We start from the raw sequence: 20,279 nt of genomic DNA, 5'->3' as shown, positions 1-20,279 counted from the left end.
TCAGTACAAACTTTAATTTTATTAATGTACTATGTATCTAATATGTTTTAGAACAGTTAGTCTAATTCTGAAGACGACGCTCATAGTAGCGTCGAAACCAGGTCAATTTTGACTTAATATTTGTGACTGAAGGCTTATTTGTTCCAATATAATTCTGACACAGTCTCTGAAACAGCTATGTTCAAAGTTTTAGCTATTTATAATGTTATCTCCCAGTACATTATTGTTTTATTTAATATTACTTTAGTATTAAGTTGGGTTATTTGAAACATAAGCAGTAATTCCCATTTTCTTACAATATTTTGTTTGTTTATTTCTGTTATTCTCCATACTGTATTACAGGTATAAGAGATTATACATATAATTAAACATTTGTTCAGTCAACTCAAACATTTTATGGAATCAGTCAATATCACTGGCTTCAAGGATTGCGTTATCGTAACACTTTTCACTTACATTTCTCATGTACTTTACACACATAACTTTCAAACATTGACCACAGTGCGATTTAACTTTTATGTCTTTACTCAAAGGACAAACTATGCAGCACCTGGGCTTAAGTATTCTTTGTTCAGAAGGTGGTGCATTGTTGCTGTCTTTAATTCCTGCCATTTTAGCGGCTTTCTGTCTAACTTGTTTTGGCGGGGAGTGAGTGGCTGCTCTCTTGCACACTATGGGATTTACTAATGACCTGACTTCACGTAAAAACATTCTTCGGGAAATCCTCTTATTGTTATTATTTGTGTATATGGGCGTTAATGCAAGCAATGTCAATCATTCGGAAAAATAGGGCAAGTGGCCAGTGTCTAGTTTTTCTTGAGGTTGAATAAGTAGTGCACATTTCATCTATTATGTCCATACCTGTTTTGGTCTTATTGTACACTGTTATAATTTCTATTTCGATTCTTCTGCAGTGTTAGTGTCAATGGCACAGTCTTGATGCAAAGATGAAAGGAGAATAAAGTTTTTGCCGTTCTTTGGCACATATGTAACAATGGTGATATCCTTTCTGAATCCAAAAAGGCTGCTTCTAAGTTCCCGACCTCTTGTGCAAAGAAAGCCTGGAGGGAGCTTCTCTTATTCTTTCTAAGAGTTCCTACTACAGTAAGTTTCTTTTTCAGGAGCTCTTCATCCAGTGGTATGGAACAAAACCAGTTATCTAGTGTCACGTTGTATTTTCAATAGGCTGTACAATACTATTTACTATCTCCTTAGGCGAGTTTGACCGTGCAAAGGGCCGCTCTGGCTGTTTCCCAACATAGATTTCCATCCCCAAAGTATACCATTTTCTTGCATCACATAAGGTGAAAATTTTCAAACCATATTTCGCAGGCTTGCTTGATAGTGTCGGAAACTGCATTTGTCTCTAAATGCATCCAGTTGTTCATCCACTATCGTATATTCAGACACAGTATAATTACTGAAACAGTTTGACATGAATAATTCAAACACTTCTCTGAATGCAGCTAGGCTATTAAGTTCTCTACATGTGGTCTGTCTCAAATATCATCGAATCTCAAACAACGCAACAAGAAACGAAAGTGCCGTAAACTCATTGTTGCATGAAATATTGCAATTCAGAAACCATTTGTGTCCAATAAGTCTTCCAGATTTTGGTGTCCTGCCCAGTAATGCCTAGCCAATATCAAGACCCAGAAGAGATTAGATTTCTTTCTCATTTGTTGGTTTGGCATCATGGTCTCTTGTGATATTTGATGCAATGTGTTGTACGTAAATACTTGTGCATGATGTAATCGTTCTAATTGTTATGTCATTTATTCGAGTAAATATCGGAAAACAGTCCACAGCAGTTTTTGCAGATTTTGCGATAGCTTTCACACCAGGGAGATGAATAATGAGGTGTACACTTCTAGTTCTTACATTGCGACTAGGGCAACTTTTCACTCATATTGTAACCTTATCCTTTCCAATAAAAAAATCATGCTTGTTTTCATTATCCGCTGCACTTACTTGTGGTTCCAGGTTGTATTCATCCTCTGTTTCCGTGTGATGAGAGAGAACTTCACAACTGTCTGTTTCCTCCTCTTCCTTTTCTCCTCCTTCAGAAGTTTCGTGTAAGACTTCTTCCAGAAGCTTCTGCACTCTTTCTTGTTCTATTTCGTAATGATCCATAGCTGTTTTAACTGCACAGAGCGATAAAATACAAGCAGCTGCTACAGAACACAACTGTGCACTTTCTCGCAGCACTGCAACATAGTTGCGCGGGGTGCCAACAACACCCCAGGGCACATTGTTGCACGTTTTCTTGGAACTTGCGCTTCCATTCTAGATTCTATTGTTACTCAAAGCTTTCATATTCCGTCCTAGAAAGGTACCAAAGAGCATGATGTTATACTCCTATCCATTATGTAATAATCCATCGATAAGGTTGATTGGGGTGTTCTGAACACCCCGCACGACTACTTAAGGGTTAAGGTTCCCTTTAATAAGTCAGACCCCCCCTACCCCGCTTGACAAAATCCTGGCTACATTCTTTATTATTGTCAGAATCTAATTTAGAATAGTCTTCTTCATTACTGCTGAAACTTATCACTGCTCCCTCACAAATGCATAATTTTCTACACATTCTTCCACATGGGCATTGTTTTTGGCTGCCTCTCTGACACTTGCAGTGCTGTTTACAATTTTTGTCCAGATCTCACTTGTAACTTGGTTGACAGCTGCTACAAGAAGATTTTCAGCATTTTTTTATTTGCACCCATACCCCTTAAATGACACTGAAGTGATGCCAGAATGGAGGAAGCCAAATAATTTCACACCCGTACCTTTCAGCGATCTCGTCAATTAAATGTGTTGGAAATTGTTGTTTCTTTTGTGCCACAATTTTGAGCAATCCAGGCTTCTTCAAATCGTCTCTGAAATCCACTTTTTGTCATTTCAGCCACTGAATAATATCGTTTTTGTTGCCAAAGTTGGTGTTTTTCCATGAACAATGGAGTGATATGGAGAATTACCCATGACAATCCCTGATGGATGTGTCAGAGTCATCATAAGTGATATCTTGACCCACTTTTGAAAAACTAGACTGTTTATCTCTTTGTGTCAGTCACATGTCTTTTTTGAATGAAACATTAACAATCAGTTTCATACAAAAATGTCTGTATGTAAAATATGAATTCACCTCCTTTTCCAACAGACACTGTCATGGTCCCCTCAGGCGTTCCATCACTCCAGCCTCTGTAATGAGCAGCTGGCGTTAATCCACATTTCATCTATCCACACTGTATTTTCAAATCTCTCACCCATGATCCTCTCCAGAAATCTGCCCCACCATGTGACTACATCTGTCCTTTTCGTTAATATTTTGTGTCCATTAAACACTGAATAGCTGACGCCTATGTCTCAGCACTGTATGCTTTGTTTAAAAAAAGTCTTTTTGAAGTGTCATCTGCAATTTAGATAGAGCAACATGTTCCCTTATTATGTATGTATACAAGACAACGAAAGGTGTCTCTCTCGAAATTATCCAAACTTGTCACTTGCTTCTCTCTTGGCTGCTTCTTTCCTGGAATGTGCAGCCTTGTTGTGCCACTCACCACACTCTATACTGTATTGTTCTTTCCCTATCATTACAACAGTGTCCTTGGTTTTCAGTGCTGTTGCAGTCCAATTAAGAACCTGCACAACAAGAAGTACGGACTCATCCTTTCTCCTTTTCTTTCTTAAAGTAGTGCTTCACCAAACACATGAATTTGTGGCCCTGGATGTGTAGCACAATTTTCTTCTTCTGATTCACTTTACATGTTGGGCTGTCACTACTCATCATATAGGCATTGTTTAAAACAAAACAGAAGCAAATAAACACTAAAAACAAAATTAACTACGAACTGAACTATTCAGGCAAAAGATGAAACAACAGAACCGGCTGCAAATGACACTCACTGGTACTTTCAAGCATGTGTGCATGATATTTACAGAGTGACAACATGGCTCCTGCTACCTGTTAAAGTGCAGTCCCTTGTTATCTGGCTACCTGTGGTTGCTAGGCAGTGTAAAACCACTACTGAGCTCTAGCACCGAAGACTCGTCTCCCAGACTATAATTGGATTCCTCTTGCACAATATTTGAAAGAGTTATTATTTAAATAACTAGATTTGTCAATAAAATTACATGGTAAATTGTCTTTCGCTAGACTCAAGCAATAGCATGTCGTTTATCAGTCCTGCAAAATTTATGTGCAGTGTAGTATCCTGGCAGTCCCCAGTGAAACATATTGTGCTTCAGTCAGTGCTCGGCACACATTATGTGGACTGTTACTTAATAGTTTTCTGCCAAAAACACCAGGCCCTAATTTATTGTGCATTACGTATTATAAGTATCAGTGTTTTCATTTGCATTGTGACGACCAACTGATTCGTAATACCTTTAATCTGTGTACACTGAACACCATTTTTCAGGTTCCAACAAGCTATTCAAAATGGCATAGTACTAGTTAAGTAACTGTTGAAAGTTATTTAATATTGTCATAGTCATAGTTTGGGCTCCTTCTTTGTTCCAGTATAGAGAAGTCTTTTTACAAGTACAGTGAGAATGTTCTTAATTCATTAGATAGCAGGTTAGAGGCTACTGGCACTTTCCGTGATGTGTCGAAAGCCTTTGACTGTGTGAATCACAACATTCTCTTAAGTAAATTATAATATTGTGATGTCACTGGCGGTGCAGCAAAATTTTTAGTCCTACCTAACAGGAAACAAAGGGTGTTGCCATGAAATACCTGTGCAGTAAGCAATTAATCTTCATCTGATAGGGAATTAATTACATGTTGTTCTCCTCAAGGTTCAATCTTGGGTCAGGTGCTTTTTCTTGTGCACATTAATGACTTCTCATCTGTTACATTTCCAGATGCTAAGTTTGTTTTGTTTGCAGATGATACAAACATGGCAATAAATAACAAGTCTAGTACAGATTTAGAAATGGCTGCTAATTAAATTTTCATTGACATTCATAAATGGGTTAAAGTTAATTCACTGCCATTAAACTTTGAAAAGACCCACTATATGCAGTTCAGAACCCATAACAGATTTCATTCCAGCATGTGTATAACATATGAAGACATGCAGATTGAAGAGATTTCTGGGATTACAACTCAGTAAAAATTCAGGTGGCTGGACATACCAAAGAATTGCTGAAGCACCTTAACAAGTCTGTATTTGCAATGTGAATGATGTCAGATATAAATATAAAACAACTTGCATACTTTGCGTACTTTGATTTTATTGTCATATGGGATCATATTCTGGGTGGGGTAACTCGTGAAACCAAGTCAAAGTTTTTAGAGTGCAAAAGTGTGTAATATAAGACTAATTTGTGGTGTAAATTCAAGATGATCATGTAGAAATGTGCTCAAGCAACTGGATATTCTAACCACTACTTCTCAGTCTATTTATTCCTTAATGAAATTTGTTGCAAATGTGTCAATTTGCAACCAATAGCTCAATACATAGTATCAGCACAAGGAATAAGAACATTCTACGCAAAGAGCTAAAATCACTTACCTTGGTCTAAAAAGGGGTCCAATATTCAGGAACACACATCTTCTGTGAACTGCCAGCAACCATTAAAGACTTGTTTTCAGATAAAGCACAGTTTAAACAGTGTTTGAAAGAATTTCTGATAGGCAACTCCTCCTACTCTGTAGATGAGTATCTTAAGAGGGACTGTTAGACCAGCTTAAGTAAAAACATCTTTTAGATTTCAGTTTTGACAGCACTTAGTTGCAGCAGTCAAGATTAGGTATTTTGTGTTTGATAAATTTATTAAAAGTGCGTAACTGTGTTTGTCTGAAAGTGTTTTAATTCTGTAAATATTAGCAATTCCAGTTTAATGTATTCTTGACAATCAACTGACAGATGATCAGGGAAGTGAGTATGATATTCAATTTTTTTAATTTCTGACATGCTCCATCCCAATGAGAATAATTTGATTTTTGGGTGTATGGAACGAAAATTGAATTTAATCTGATCCAAACGCTTGTGGGCTTGAAGATGTTTGCTGATATTTTCCTGTTTATTTGGGAGCAATTGTTTCCCAAGGCTGCTAAGATGAAATCCACATGACTTATGTATTCTTCAGCCAGTATTATCCACATCCCAGATGAAATGAAGTACTTGAACATCTTTGATTTATTTGTTGGGGCAGTTATTTCTTTGTTAATACTTGGCCATCGTAGGATTATTATTTGCATGGATTGTTCAACATTAACCAACAAATTTATCAAGTCACGTGCCTTTGGTATCCATAACACCAGAAAAGTCACTAATCTTAAAATTCATTGATTTTCTTGTGAAATGAAATGTGTCCTCTGAACTCTGTAGATGCAGATTTAAATATTATTGTAGTATTGTGTCCTTAGAAGGGAAATAAATACAACACACTAGTTACCCACCTCTAGAATCTATGAAGACTGCGTGAGAAATGACACAAAATCCTATTGAACATAACTCAGGCGTTGTATGCAATCACCACCAGTGGGTTTTATGTTAATCAGCCTTCCAAGATATGGCCTTCTCTAAGTGCTGAAAGTTTGTTACATATCCCAGTTCCATATTACAAAATGGGAGGATGAAGTTAATCACTGGACCTGCATTTGGTAGGTGTTGAAGCCAAATATCAGGCTAGACATCCTGACTGAGATTTTGTATAGTTTCTAATTCACTTAAGTATATCTGTGTGCTTCCTACAACAAAGAAACAGCTAGTTTCGTTTCTAATTTATTCAATCTGAATTGTAGCCAAGTACCTGACGAGACAGTCCTTATGAGAACTGACCCTCTTAAGACTGTTAATAGACTGTGAAGAACTTTCATCATTAAAAATAAAATTAACTACTTGTAAAGTAGTTATAATTCCTGTAATTTATTTATTCACTGTATGAAATTTCTTGGGCAGCTCCACTTTAGCTTTTTAGTGAAATCATTGTGTTCTATCAGTTCAGGAAGTTTCCATTATTACTTTTTATGATCATGACTAACACTTTAAACTTCTTTACACTGTGTTATTGTAACACAAAGTTTCAGATTAGCCAACATTTAAATCTAAATATCGAGTGTATTCAGAAGAGTGAAATTAAAGTCACTGTCCAGCCACTCATTCTTAGATTTTTTATTGTTGTCTTAAGTAACTCGAAGGTGAATGCATAGATAATTAGTTCCTCTGAAAAAGAACTACCCAGTCCCACATAAAAATACACTGCCGTTTGTGCAAAGTGCAACACCGAGAAGGAATGACCCGAATAGCGCCACACTTTGTGGAAGTGGCAACGTGTGTGCAAGCAATATGTGCTATGTTTTGCAGCAAGATGGGGTACATGTAGGCCGAGCAGAGTCCTCTCATGTCAGTCAGACAGGGTCGGTGCTGTGCCTAGTGTACTCAGTGCAGAGCTGTCACAAGGTGGAAACAATACATTGAGTGCCAATATGCCTCGTTGACATCAAAGGGGGCTATATCAGCATGTGAGAGAGTTCGAATGGGGCAGAATGATTGGTCTCCTGGAAACGGGGTTGTCATACTGTGACATTTTGGCTCGCACAGGGCATACTGCTACGACAGTCATGTGTCTGTGGAAGCAGTGGATAGAGGAAGGTCATACGCAGCGATTAGTGGGAACTCGACCACGGAACATGACCATAGCATGGGATGACTGTTATCTTGTCCGCATGGCCATCACAGACTGTAATCCACATGTTGGGTCATTGCTGGAACACTGCAACAGGTGCGAACTTGCCTGCATAGACTGTTCGTCGCCGTCTGCTGCAGGTTAGATTGGTTGCATGCATGCCATTACGTCAGCTTCCATTGTCCAGAAACCACAAGCTCCTTCAACTGCAATGGTCATGTGAACACTGTCACTGGGCTGATGAGTGGAAACACGTAATCTTTTCAGATGAGCCCTGCTTCAACATGCCCTACCGTGATGGTCACATAAGTGTCCGGCGGTACTGTGGTGAGCGCAACCTGGAGGGCTGCATTGTGGAGCGGCATAGCGGACAAACACCTGGTGTGATGGTTTGGGGCGTCCTTGGTTACAACAACTGATCCTGCGTCGTGTGTATTGCGGGCACTTTGAGCAGCAACTGGTCACCTAATGGAGGTTGTGGTGCCAGAGGTACTCCCCCCTGCTTCAGGCATCTCCACAAGCCGCATTTCAACAGGACAATGCCCGGCCACATGTTGCGAGGAATGTACAGGCCTTGTTCAAAGAGTGACGGGTACCATTGCTTCCCTGGCCTGCATGTTTGCCAGATATGTCGCCCATCGAACGTGTCTGGGATATGGTTGGTAGACACCTGGTGCATCACAGTCCACCAGTAACTGGTGTCACAGATTTGTGGGCTCGGATACAAACTGTGTGGAGGAAATCTCTCAGGAATGTATTCAGAAACTGATTCAATGCCATGGCATAAGCTGCTCTATTTGCAATGCATGGTGGCCACACGTCATACTGAATAGTAGGGCTCAAAGGTCATGTACAGATTTGAAAAGTTAATCATTTGTTACTTCTCATGTACCTAACCTGTGGTATTAAATAAATTGAATTCACGATTTTACTTGATGTTGCAATTTCCACAAACAATAGTACATACACTCCGCAAGCTGTCTAGTGTATGGCAGAGGGTTTGGGCGCTCTGAAATGAGATCATCAGTGGGATGTTAACCTTCATCTTTCTTCATTCGGAATCAGCTGGCTAATGACCAATCAGTCTTAGGATAGGCAGCACATATCAAACAGGGGTTAAAACTTTCTCTACCATTTGTATCAGTACATGACTCGCACCTGCATTGGTGTCTTAAATGTTTGTGCAGATTGTGTTGTCTTGATTTATCACCATTGATAATTTGTTGCAAAGTGCTTTCTAAAAATCATATTTCTCATTTTCTCATTTGTATAATGAAATTTATTTCAGATGCAGGTTTAGACTCAGCTGTAATTACTCTTCCCCGACATGGACTATTTTTGCTACAGACTACGGACTTCTTCTACCCACTGATTGATGATCCATATATTATGGGTGAGAATTTTTCAACACATTTACAAAAAAATATCATTGTGTGGAAGTAGTTATTTATTCCGAAGTGAAGCCTAAGATAATTCTGTGATACAAATTAGTATAACACAGATCATATCATTGTATGGTGGTGGTATTTAATAGAAATTTTGGGTAATCAGTTCAGAATTTTTAGTTTCCTACTGTAACAGGTTTTGTTTGTTTTTCTTCAACAGTTTGTCATGCACACTGATCCAAACAACAAGTGACTTGGTTGGTTAGAGCATGTTCTGTATGATTCTCTGTTAGTTTAAGTATTATGATGATGTGCATGTTAGTGCAGTTAAGTTATGATATTGACAACATTTAATTGTCCTCAATCTTGGTACATTCTCATGCATTCTTTTAATCTAAAGATTTATAAAGTGTTAATTTAATTAGTTCGTCCTATCTTGATAAGACGTACCACAGAAGCCTAACCTTTTATAAAATTGGGGCCACCAGTGCACTTTGTCAGAAATTTTGCTAACGAATTCTTTAGTTTTTGATTGTTGCATACATGTGTGGAATTTTGAAGAGCCCCGTGGACTATGTACAGGCTGTACCACAGACATTGGAAGATCACTTGTGTGGCATGTCATCTTGCTGCCGGGATCCTGAATACCTGTCTGAGGATGGTTAGGTTGGAGTAGGTTAGGTTGTGAACACAAAGTACTAATGGACTCCCCTCAGAGCAGTGCATTGTCCTAGACACTCATTAAGGCCTTAGACCCGTATTGGATGTATGCTATCATGTAAAGGAATGGTTCCTCAGCCCAGAGGTAATTTTGAACACCACAGTGTGTTGGTAGGTCCAGTTTTATTGGGTGTCATCTGCTATTTTTCCTTCTCTGACCTTTGAACTGATTCCAACAGGGGTACTCCGAAACATGGTACGAGGGACTGATGACCTCACTGTTTAGTCCCTTACCCCCAGTCATTCAACCAACCAAAACCTGGTGATGTGTGTCCTCTTTTCAATTAGGGACACCTTTCAGCAGTTAGAATTTCTCACAACTGACACTTCTGTTTAACTGGCCACAACAGGAAAATAGCTGACAATGGATTTCCCTTCATTATTATTCGCAAGAGTGTTGGTCTTCAATAAATGTTGTTTCGTGATGGGAAAAGTAAATGCTCAGTTCTGTTCCAAGAATGCATTTTTGCTACCTGATTTTGAGACAAATGAAATTTATACACTAAGCTTATAACATTGTGCATCTAATTATTCCATAAACCACTTTAAACACCTTTCTGAAAGAAGCAACAGTGCTTTACCTTTAATGGCTGCACATGCAGATTTCAGGAAACCATTTAGAGTTGAAGTCTGTCCGCAGACTATCTACGTAACTTATTTCAGCAATAATATATCATTGTATGGCACAATAGGTGCAAAATAAGTTTTTTCTTTTAGAATTGGTAATGTGGTGTGAACTTGAAAAAACAGTGTGTTGTAATAAGGGGAGAGTGAAGAAAAAATTGCAAATTTTTTTGAGTACTAGTAATAGTGTTCCATAGATTTCGTGTTTTGAATACAGTCAGAGACAGTTAGTGCTTATTTTCATTGTTTCCAACAAGAAGTGTCTAGTAACTACAGTTTAGTCAGCTCTCAGCTGCCTTTAGTGAATTGGCAGTCTAGTTAAAAGTTGATTACTTAACACTCCACAGTAAACTGTTGATTTCTTAGGATGGATAGGATGTGTGACCGCTGTGTACGGATGCAGGAGCAGCTCGCCACTGTTTGCGAAAATCTGAATGTGCTGATGACCACGGTCAGCCGTCTTCAGGCTGCTGCCTCAGCGTGTAGTGGCAGCGGGGAGTCTGGTGCGTTGCATGGTACACCCCAGGTGTTACATGCTTCACCCACAGTCCCTGCTGTTGAGACATCTTCACAGGTACTGGGCACAGTTGGGCCACCCTCTCCCCAAGGGGAGTGGCAGGTTCAACGGTGTTCGCATCTTACAAGGTGGAGGGTCAATGTGGAGGCTGGCCATTTGGCATCGCCCACTCTGCCTGTGAGTGGACATATGGCCACTCCTTCGGCAAGGTCCAAGCAGGCACACGGGGGGGGAGGGGTTTATTAGTGATTGGGAGCTTCAATGTTAGGTGGGTGATTGAGCCCCTTAGGGAAATAGTAGAAAGGTTGGGGAAGAAGGCCAGTGTTCACTCTGTCTGCTTGCCAGGGGTCTCATCCGAGATGTGGAGGCGGCCCTGCTGGCGGCGATAGAGAGCACTGGGTGCACCCGACTGCAAATTGTTGCTCATGTCGGCACCAATGACTCCTGCCGTCTGGGTTCAGAGGTCATCCTCAGTTCATACAGGTGGGTGGCAGAGTTGGTGAAGGTGGAAAGCCACGCCCACGGGGTGGAATCTGAGCTAACTATTTGTAGTGTTGTTCCCAGAACCGATCGCACTCATCTGGTTTGGAGTAGAGTCGAAGGCTTAAACCAGAGGTTCAGATGATTCTGCAGAGATCTGGGGTGCAAATTTCTCGACCTCCGCTATCGAGTGGAGAAATGTAGGGTCCCCCTGTATAGTTCAGGCGTGCACTACACGCAGGAAGTAGCTACAAGGGTAGCGGAGTACGTGTAGAGTGCACATGTGGGTATTTTAGGTTAGAGAACTCCCTCCCTAGGCCCGACAAGACGCCTACTGAGATGCGACAAGGTAGCAGTAGGCAAAACGCAACAGGGAATGATAATATTAATGTGGTAATAGTAAACTGCAGGAGCATCTATAGAAAGGTCCCAGAACTGCTCTCATTAATAAATGGTCACAATGCCCACATAGTACTACGGACGGAAAGTTGGCTGAAATCAGATGTAAACAGTAGTGAAATTCAAAACTCAGATTGGAATGTATACTGCAGAGACAGGCTGGACAGTGAAGGGGGAGGTGTGTTTATAGCGATAAAAAGTGCAATAGTATTGAAAGAAATTTATGGAGATCTGAAATGTGAAATAATTTGGGGAAGGTCACAGTTAAGCAGGCTCAAACATGGTAATTGGATGTCTCAGTAGGCCCCCTGGCCCAGCAGCTGTTGTGGCAGAACATCTGAAGGAAAATTTGGAAAATACTTATATTTCCCAGCCATGTTACAGGTTTGGGCGGAGATTTTAATTTACCAGATATAGACTGGGAGACGGGTGGCAGGGATAAAGAATCCAGTGAAATTTTTTAAGTGCATTATCTGAAAACTACCTTGAGCAGCTAAACAGAGAACCGACTCGTGGTGATAACATATTAGACCTTCCGGTGACAAACAGACCCGAACTATTTGAAACAGTTAACGCAGAACAGGGAATCAGCGATCATAAGGTGGTTACAGCATTGGTGATTTCAGCCGTAAATATAAATATTAAAAAAAAGTAGGAAGATTTTTCTGTTCAGCAAAAGTGACAAAAAGCAGATTTCAGATTATTTGACGGCTCACCACAAAAGTTTTGTTTCAAGTACAGGTAGTGTTGAGGATCAGTGGACAAAGCTCAAAACCATCGTCAATATGCATTAGATGAGTATGTGCCAAGCAAGATAGTAAGGGATGGAGAAGAGCCACTGTGGTACAACAACCGAGTTAGAAAACTGCTGCGGAAGCAAAGGGAACTTCACAGCAAACATAAACATAGCCAAAGCCTTGCAGACAAACAAAAATTACATGAAGCAAAACGTAATGTGAGGAGGGCTATGCGAGAGGCATTCAGCGAATTCGAAAGTAAAATTCTATGTACTGACTTGGCAGAAAATCCTAAGAAATTTTGGTCTTATGTCAAAGCTGTAGATGGATCAAAACAAAATGTCCAGACACTCTGTGCTCAGAATGTTGCTGAAACAGTGGATAACAGACTAAAGGCCGAAATACTAAATGTCTTTTTCCAAAGCTGTTTCACATAGGAAGACTGCACTGTAGTTCCTTCTCTAGATTATCGCACAGATGACAAAGTGGTAGATATCGAAATAGATGACAGAGGGATAGAAAAACAATTAAAATTGCTCAAAAGACAAAAGGCTGCTGGACCTGATGGGATACCAGTTAGATTTTATACAGAGTGTGCGAAGGAACTCGCCCCCTTCTTGCAGCGGTGTACCGTAGGTCTCCAGAAGAGCGTAGTGTTCCAAAAGATTGGGAAAGGGCACAGGTCATCCCTGTTTTCAAGAAGGGACATCAAACAGATGTGCAGAACTATAGACCTATATCCCTAATGTTGATCAGTTGTAGAATTTTGGAACATGTATTATGTTCGAGTATAATGACTTTTCTGGAGACTAGAAATCTACTCTGTAGGAATCGGCATGGGTTTTAGAAAAGCCGATCGTGTGAAACTCACCTTGCGCTATTCGTCCACGAGACTTGGAGGGCCATAGACATGGGTTCCCACGTAGATGTCGTGTTTCTTGACTTCCGCAAGGCGTTTGATACAGTTCCCCACAGTCGTTTAATGAAAAAAGTAAGAGCATATGGACTATCAGACCAACTGTGTGATTGGATTGAAGAGTTCCTAGATGACAGAATTCAGCATGTCATTCTCAATGGAGAGAAGTCTTCCATAGTAAGAGTGATTTCAGGTGTGCCGCAGGGGTGTGTCACAGGACCATTACTATTCACAATATATGTAAATGACGTTGTGGATAACATCGGAAGTTCACTGAGGCTTTTTGTGGATGATGCTGTGGTATATCGAGAGGTTGTAACAATGGAATATTGTACTGAAATGCAGGATGATCTGCAACGAATTGACGCATGATGCAGGGAATGGCAATTGAATACCAGTGTAGACAAGTGTAATGTGCTGCAAATACATAGAAAGAAAGATCCCTTATCATTCTGCTACAATATAGCAGATCAGCAACTGGAAGCAGTTAATTCCATAAATTTTGTGAGAGTAGGCATTAGGAGTGATTTAAAATGCAATGACCATACAAAATTAATCATCGGTAAAGCAAATGTCAGGCTGAGATTCATTGGAAGAATCCTAAGGAAATGCAGTCCAAAAACAAATGAAGTAGGTTACAGTACACTTGTTCCCCACTGCTTGAGTACTGCTCACTGGTGTGGGATTCGTACCAGATAGGGTTGATAGAAGAGAGAGAGAAGATCCATCGGTGAACAGCACGCTTCGTTATAGGATCATTAAGTAATCGCGTAAGTGTTACGGAGAGGATAGATAAACTCCAATGGAAGACTCTGCAAGAGAAACGCTCAGTAGCTCGGTACGGGCTTTTGTTGAAGTTTCGAGAACATACCTTCACCGAGGAGTCGAGCAGTTTATTGCTCCCTCGTATGTATATCCTGCGAAGAGACTATGAGGGTAAAATCAGAGAGATTAGAGTCCACACAGAGGCATACCGACAATCTTTCTTTCCACGAACAGTACGAGACTGGAATAGAAGGGAGAACTGATTGAGGTACTCAAGGTACCCTCTGCCACACACCGTCAGGTGGCTTGCGGAGTATGGATGTAGATGTGGAAATGCCATGGAAGCGTGCCATCTCGTAGAACTGGTGCATATCTATTTCGGGTTCACTATTCTGCTTTGACAGCTTGAGAAATAGCAATGCATGGATATTAAGCTGACACTAAACAAATACGATCACCAAATTATCATCACTAAATTTATACAAATCATCTAGTTTTCACTGCAGATGAAGATCATAAGCTTTGCAATTAACAGTATTAGAAGTTAAAAATATGAACCATGGACTGACTTATGACTATGCAAAATGCCTGTCCAAGCATGCAGAGTAGTTGGGATGTAAATAAAATAGCTGGAATAGATTGCATCAGGGGTTTCATGAGCCAGTATCAGCAGCTCACCTTGCAAAAACCTGAAAAAATAGCAAATAAAGAGCAACAGCTTTTAATAAAGCAGATGTTATATAATTTTTTTGACTATTGTGGACACGCTGTTAATTCAAATGGTTTTGCAGAAGGCTAAATAACCTAGCACAAGCAAAGAAAATCCAGTGGTTTTGAGCTGTAGTTGTAAGCCTACAATGTAAAAATCAGTGACCTATAGGCAAGCACAAGTGAAGCTCACATGACGTCTGGCTATTTTGAAAGGTAGCACCAAAAAGTAATACTGGGAGGAGAACAGGAAGATATCAATAATATTAACTAAAATGAATTGAACCAGGATACCTTTAAAAGCTGGGAAAAAGTGAAGAGCGAGTTTAAGGAAAATTAAGTGAAATCTGAAAAATGAACAAAAAAATTAGGTACAAGGTTACAAGAAAATTTATATTTCACGAAGTCTCTGATAGTGAAGGTAGTGAAGTTCTACAAGATACATCTGATTCTAAAAATATGGACTTAAATGATGATTTAGACTACATAAAAAGTGTGAACCCTTGAAGTTCACAGGAAAAAATGTCTTATTTGTAGGGCAAGTATAAGGGTAAGAAGACAAAAATTACAAAGTAAAATTCCTGTGGCCAGCTTTATTATTATTATTAAATATAACAGTTCTTATGGGAAGTTTCATGGGTTAAGATGACTTGTGAAATCTTTCAGTCCAGAGAATAATTAAATTTCATTGTAACACAAGCTTCTGATGTTAACAATATTCTTAGGTATTAATTTTTTCTAAAACGAATGCAAGAAATGTAACAACAAAGCTAACTACCCATTGTTGACTCATTTCTAGTGTATTGTAGGTTTGCAGCTGTAATTATCGCCTCAACAATCAGCGTGTACAGTAAATTTAAATAAATTCAATAATGTTTGTATTAACAATTGGAAACATAGTCAGTGCCAGATGTTCTTTGAGTCATAGCCAGATTGAGTTAGAATACTGAATAAAAATCTAGAAACGGTAGCACGTGAAACATGGCAAAGAGGAAAGAGATGGCTCTAAATGTACTACTAAAGCTTAAGGTCTAGATGAAATGGACCATATCACAAAGAAAACAGCAATTGCAGAGCAGTTTGGAATTCCCTAGTGTACTTTTACCTGCTGCAGCAGGTTCCAGAAACAAATTTAAATGACTTCGTGGCGCTAAGTCTAAACAGATTGAGACATTACGGCTAGAATGGTTCAAATGGATGCGTGCATCAAACATACCTTTAAGTGGCCTTAAGATTCAATCAAAAGCAAATGAGATTGGCAAAACTATTGGCATTGAAGACTTCATTTGTTCTGCTGGTTGGTTGTGTCTGTTCCAAAAGACATTAGTTTTCATCTGCATAAATTTGTGGTGAGACAAATAAATTTGATGAAGAAATGTGCGAACAGCTGGTGGCAGTAATTCGACCGATTGATGAAAAAGTATGCCTTGTGTGTTCGGCATGGATGGAACTGGACTTTTTTTACAAACTTTCTCCAAATTGCACCCTGGGGTTAAAAAGTTATAAGTGTTGCGTTGGAGCACGCAGCAGTGTGTAACTGTTGTCATTGTATGTAATGTGCATGCGAGTGAGAAGTTTCATCCCTGGGTTATCAGTAAGTCCAAGAAACTACGTTGTTTTAAAAACATAAATATGGCCTGCCCGTAACATGCAGGATCTGAACCTAACATGGCAAAGAGGAGACACAGGTCTAAATGTACTTGTAAAGCTTAAGATTCTAGATGAAATGTAACAGCAAGGTTTAGTTTTTTTTCACCAAATGTGACAAGCCACATTCAGCCCTTGGACCAAGGCATTTCTCTCGCGAAGAGAGCTTATTACAACCCTGAATTGGAATCTGCTTGATGCAACAAAACCTACTGCAGCAGCCTGGAACTCAGTGTTGCCACATCACATACAGAAATGCTTTAGAAGAACCTGGAGGCATAGCAACACTCAAGATGTGCACAAACTAGATGATGCCACTTCACCTGATGAATAGACAGTTCTGTGAGATGTTGTGAACCCTGGGATTAGCTACAAGGAATTCATTAGTGCAGACTACAGTGTTGCTGTTTGTGCCTCTGTGTGATCTGATGTGCCAAAACCTGTGAGACAGATGCAAGAAAGGTCATCAGCAGAAAGTGAGGCGGCGAATACAGATACCATTCCACTACCTGTCAGGAGATGTCTAAAACTTTGGGCAGTTTAGAATGGTTCGCTTCAACATCTGAGGTCACTACTGGGTATACGGATGCTATAGTTACAATTGGTTGTGAAATTACAAGATACTTTCATTCCTGTGAACATCAGTGAACCATGCTTTAATTTTTTCCAAGTAAATAGTGTAATTTTGGCTTTCACAGTCGCTTTATGGTATTACAAGTCTGCAGTAAAGTAAAGTGATATACACTATAGGCTATTATGCATTACTGTACTACTGTACATGTATACATATTAAAATCTGTTTTTTCACTTAACATGAATTTTGTTAACATGAACTCTTGATTTATTCTTTTGTTTTTGCTCCCTTGGGACACATGTTCATAAGGTTATATTGTATTATTATTTATCTTTCTTGCATTTTATATCTTTAGTGTTATTGGATTTGTATACACAGCTATTTTGTAGACCTATTACATCAATAAAATATATCTTTAGCTGATTAAAAAATAAAATCTAAAACCAAAGCTGTCACATACTGTCAAAAAATAACTTAATAAGATTATGCAAATAAAAAATAAACGTAAGTAACATGATCATTTCATAACAAAAAGACAACTGACAAGTACAGTACAATATGACATATGGACCATGTCGTTCCAGCTAAGACGTACACTTGATAATGGCAAATCACCAAAATGAGCTCGTTCTGTAACTTGAATCACTTTGAGTAAATAAATAAATAGTGCAGCAAAAGATTTGGTAAGTAAAAAGTCATTGGCGTCTAGGTGTCGAAAAGATACCTCATTCACCATTCAGTAGTACCCCATGTCAACAAGGGTATGCTTAATGTGAAATGTAAAATTTTACTCTTTTTAATATTGTGATAACTATAGTAACTTATAGGACTAATTACAAAAATGAAATATCATCTTTCATAAGAAAAAATTAGAATTTAAAATTTGTCTAAATGTGCTCCTTTCTCCCCTAAGTAGTATTATGTAAGGACCATAACAGTATGCCACTACACATGGTAAGTACCATTATTTGTCGAAGCTGGTTTTCCAAACACCTGTGTGTGTATGCTGTGTTGTCATGGTGTTGCTAGGCCATCCTTTAGTGCATGCATATTTCTGTCCCTCTTGTTTCATAGAGATCGTAGATCCCTGAACTGCACATTCCAGAAGTACAGTGACAAACTTAGTAGGTCTAATGTAGGTGCTGATAAATGAATATTTCCTTTGATACAGCACATTGTCTTGAAGCAGCACTGCATGGTGACACTTCATTTGTCAGCTTCTTGTGTGAGACTTTTGTAGAAGCCTCTTTAGAATCTTAAATTCTAAGAAAATACTGTCTCTGTTGTAACTGAGAGCAGCTATTACAGAAGAAATTATGTATACAAATTAAATTAAAGAAAATAAAAATAAGTAGGAACAAAACTGAGAGAGAGAGAGAGAGAGAGAGAGAGAGAGAGAGAGAGAGAGAGAGGGGGTGGGGGTGGGGGGGGGGCACAGATCTGTTATGTTTTTAAATGACCACTGTTATTTCACAGTTAACTGTTCATATGTGTTGAAGCATTAGTCATTGGGTCTTTAGGACTCTGATACAAGAAACATCACTTGTCAATTAAAATTTGTGTGTGGTCTTAAAAGTGCTGAGGTGATCAAGGTCATGTCTGCTCTTACTGTAGTCTCATACCTGTTTTCTGCAGTGGTTTGGCAGAGAAGAAAGTCAGGTATATACATTGTGTCATCCACCTTTTACAAAGAATTGACAGGAGCAGCCAATGTATTGGGTGCTAGAATAAATAGGAAAGCATGTAACTGAACTAAACAGAGCAGCTGACAGATGAAGCTGCTGCACATTCCTCTGTATGTTATTACCTTCTTGTGGAAGGAGGAGTCATGTTGATGGGAGGAAGTTTGACACAAGAAGCTGTTATCAGTATAATAAACAACCTGGCCACAGTGAATGAACTCTGGAAGTAAATTGAGATCATACCCATATTCCAGTGACGTTACTGTATTGCCAAATGTGGTTCTTTTTTCTATTTATGTGGAATACATTCCGTTTATGTTGTCAGTTGGACTCTTAGCACTGAATACAGATCCCTAACAAAACACAATGCATTATGTGATAGTTTTCAGATTACCTGTAATGAACCCGATATACATCTTCATTGTCTGGAAACGTTACTGGAGAAGTAGAATATTATCTCCCCCATCATTAATATACTGTTAATAGTAATGATTCTATCACATGTCCATGACCCATGCCTGGTGCTCCACCCCCACCCCCCCCCCTCTTTTTTATATGTATATATATATATATATATATATATATATATATATATATATATATATATATATATATATATATATATATATATTGTCTTGTCATTGAAAATGACTTTGAATATTGTTTGCTGAGAATTTTTCGATCTATTCACAAATCTGTTCAAAGGTTTCATAGGCAAGCATTTTGGTTAGTGGACAGTGGTTAGGAACTACATCGAAGGCCTTCAGGAATTAAAGAAACACTGGCACCTATAGCTCGAGATAGAAAAATTTTGTGAAAAAACACATAATTAAAAGGTTTTTAATGAAATATCACAAAGTTGATTTTTGAGACATTGGTAAATATGAAATTTTGTCAGATAAAAATGTTATGAAAATGAGTAATTGCAATCCTCAGATTTATAACTGTATGTTATTGAATGTTGATGTAGGGGTTTGACTTCTAATCTCCTCAAGGCTAAGGCCTGTGTTCAGTTTTAAAATATCAGTTAATTTCCCATGTAATGAACATTGATGGGACGATGAAAGTAGCAGCAATTTTGGCAAAAAAAGTCAAACTGGCAACAAAAGTCAGAGACTTTAGCTGGAAATACCAGCTAATGTTAAGAAACTAACATCGAATTTAGCAAAAAAAGTATTTGGAAAAAATAGCACTTAATCTGGCAAAAAGACCACCACCAGATCTGGAGAAAAGCTCTAAAATTAGCAAAAACAAACACCAAAAATGGCAAAAAGCCACTGAATTTGGCCAAAAAATTAAAATTAACAAGTAATTTGTCAAACTTAATAACTAAATTGGCAAAAAATAACACCAAATTTGGCAAAAATAATGATTTTTTTTTCCTACCTCCTATCTATAGCCTTGTAGATCACATGTAGAAAGAAGGCAAACTAGACTTCACATGAATATTATTTGTCCTGACTCATGGTGATTCCTTTATTGATCTTCAG

At 38.8% G+C, this 20,279-nt stretch overlaps 1 protein-coding gene across 1 annotated transcript in view; it reads left to right on the top strand.

Moving 5' to 3' along the window:
• Positions 1-20,279, top strand: part of LOC126469669 (selenide, water dikinase 1-like) — a 166,144-nt gene that overhangs the window by 43,894 nt on the left and 101,971 nt on the right. The window contains exon 2 of the mRNA XM_050096818.1: positions 8,924-9,028. Coding sequence (XP_049952775.1) covers positions 8,924-9,028 — 105 coding nt within the window. The remainder of the gene's footprint in view (positions 1-8,923; positions 9,029-20,279) is intronic.

Source organism: Schistocerca serialis, chromosome 3, assembly GCF_023864345.2.
Source record: "Schistocerca serialis cubense isolate TAMUIC-IGC-003099 chromosome 3, iqSchSeri2.2, whole genome shotgun sequence".
NCBI classification, from domain to species: Eukaryota; Metazoa; Arthropoda; class Insecta; order Orthoptera; family Acrididae; genus Schistocerca; species Schistocerca serialis.
The sequence above is the reverse complement of the archived record's forward strand: the minus strand, read 5'-3'. Positions and strand labels throughout refer to the sequence as shown.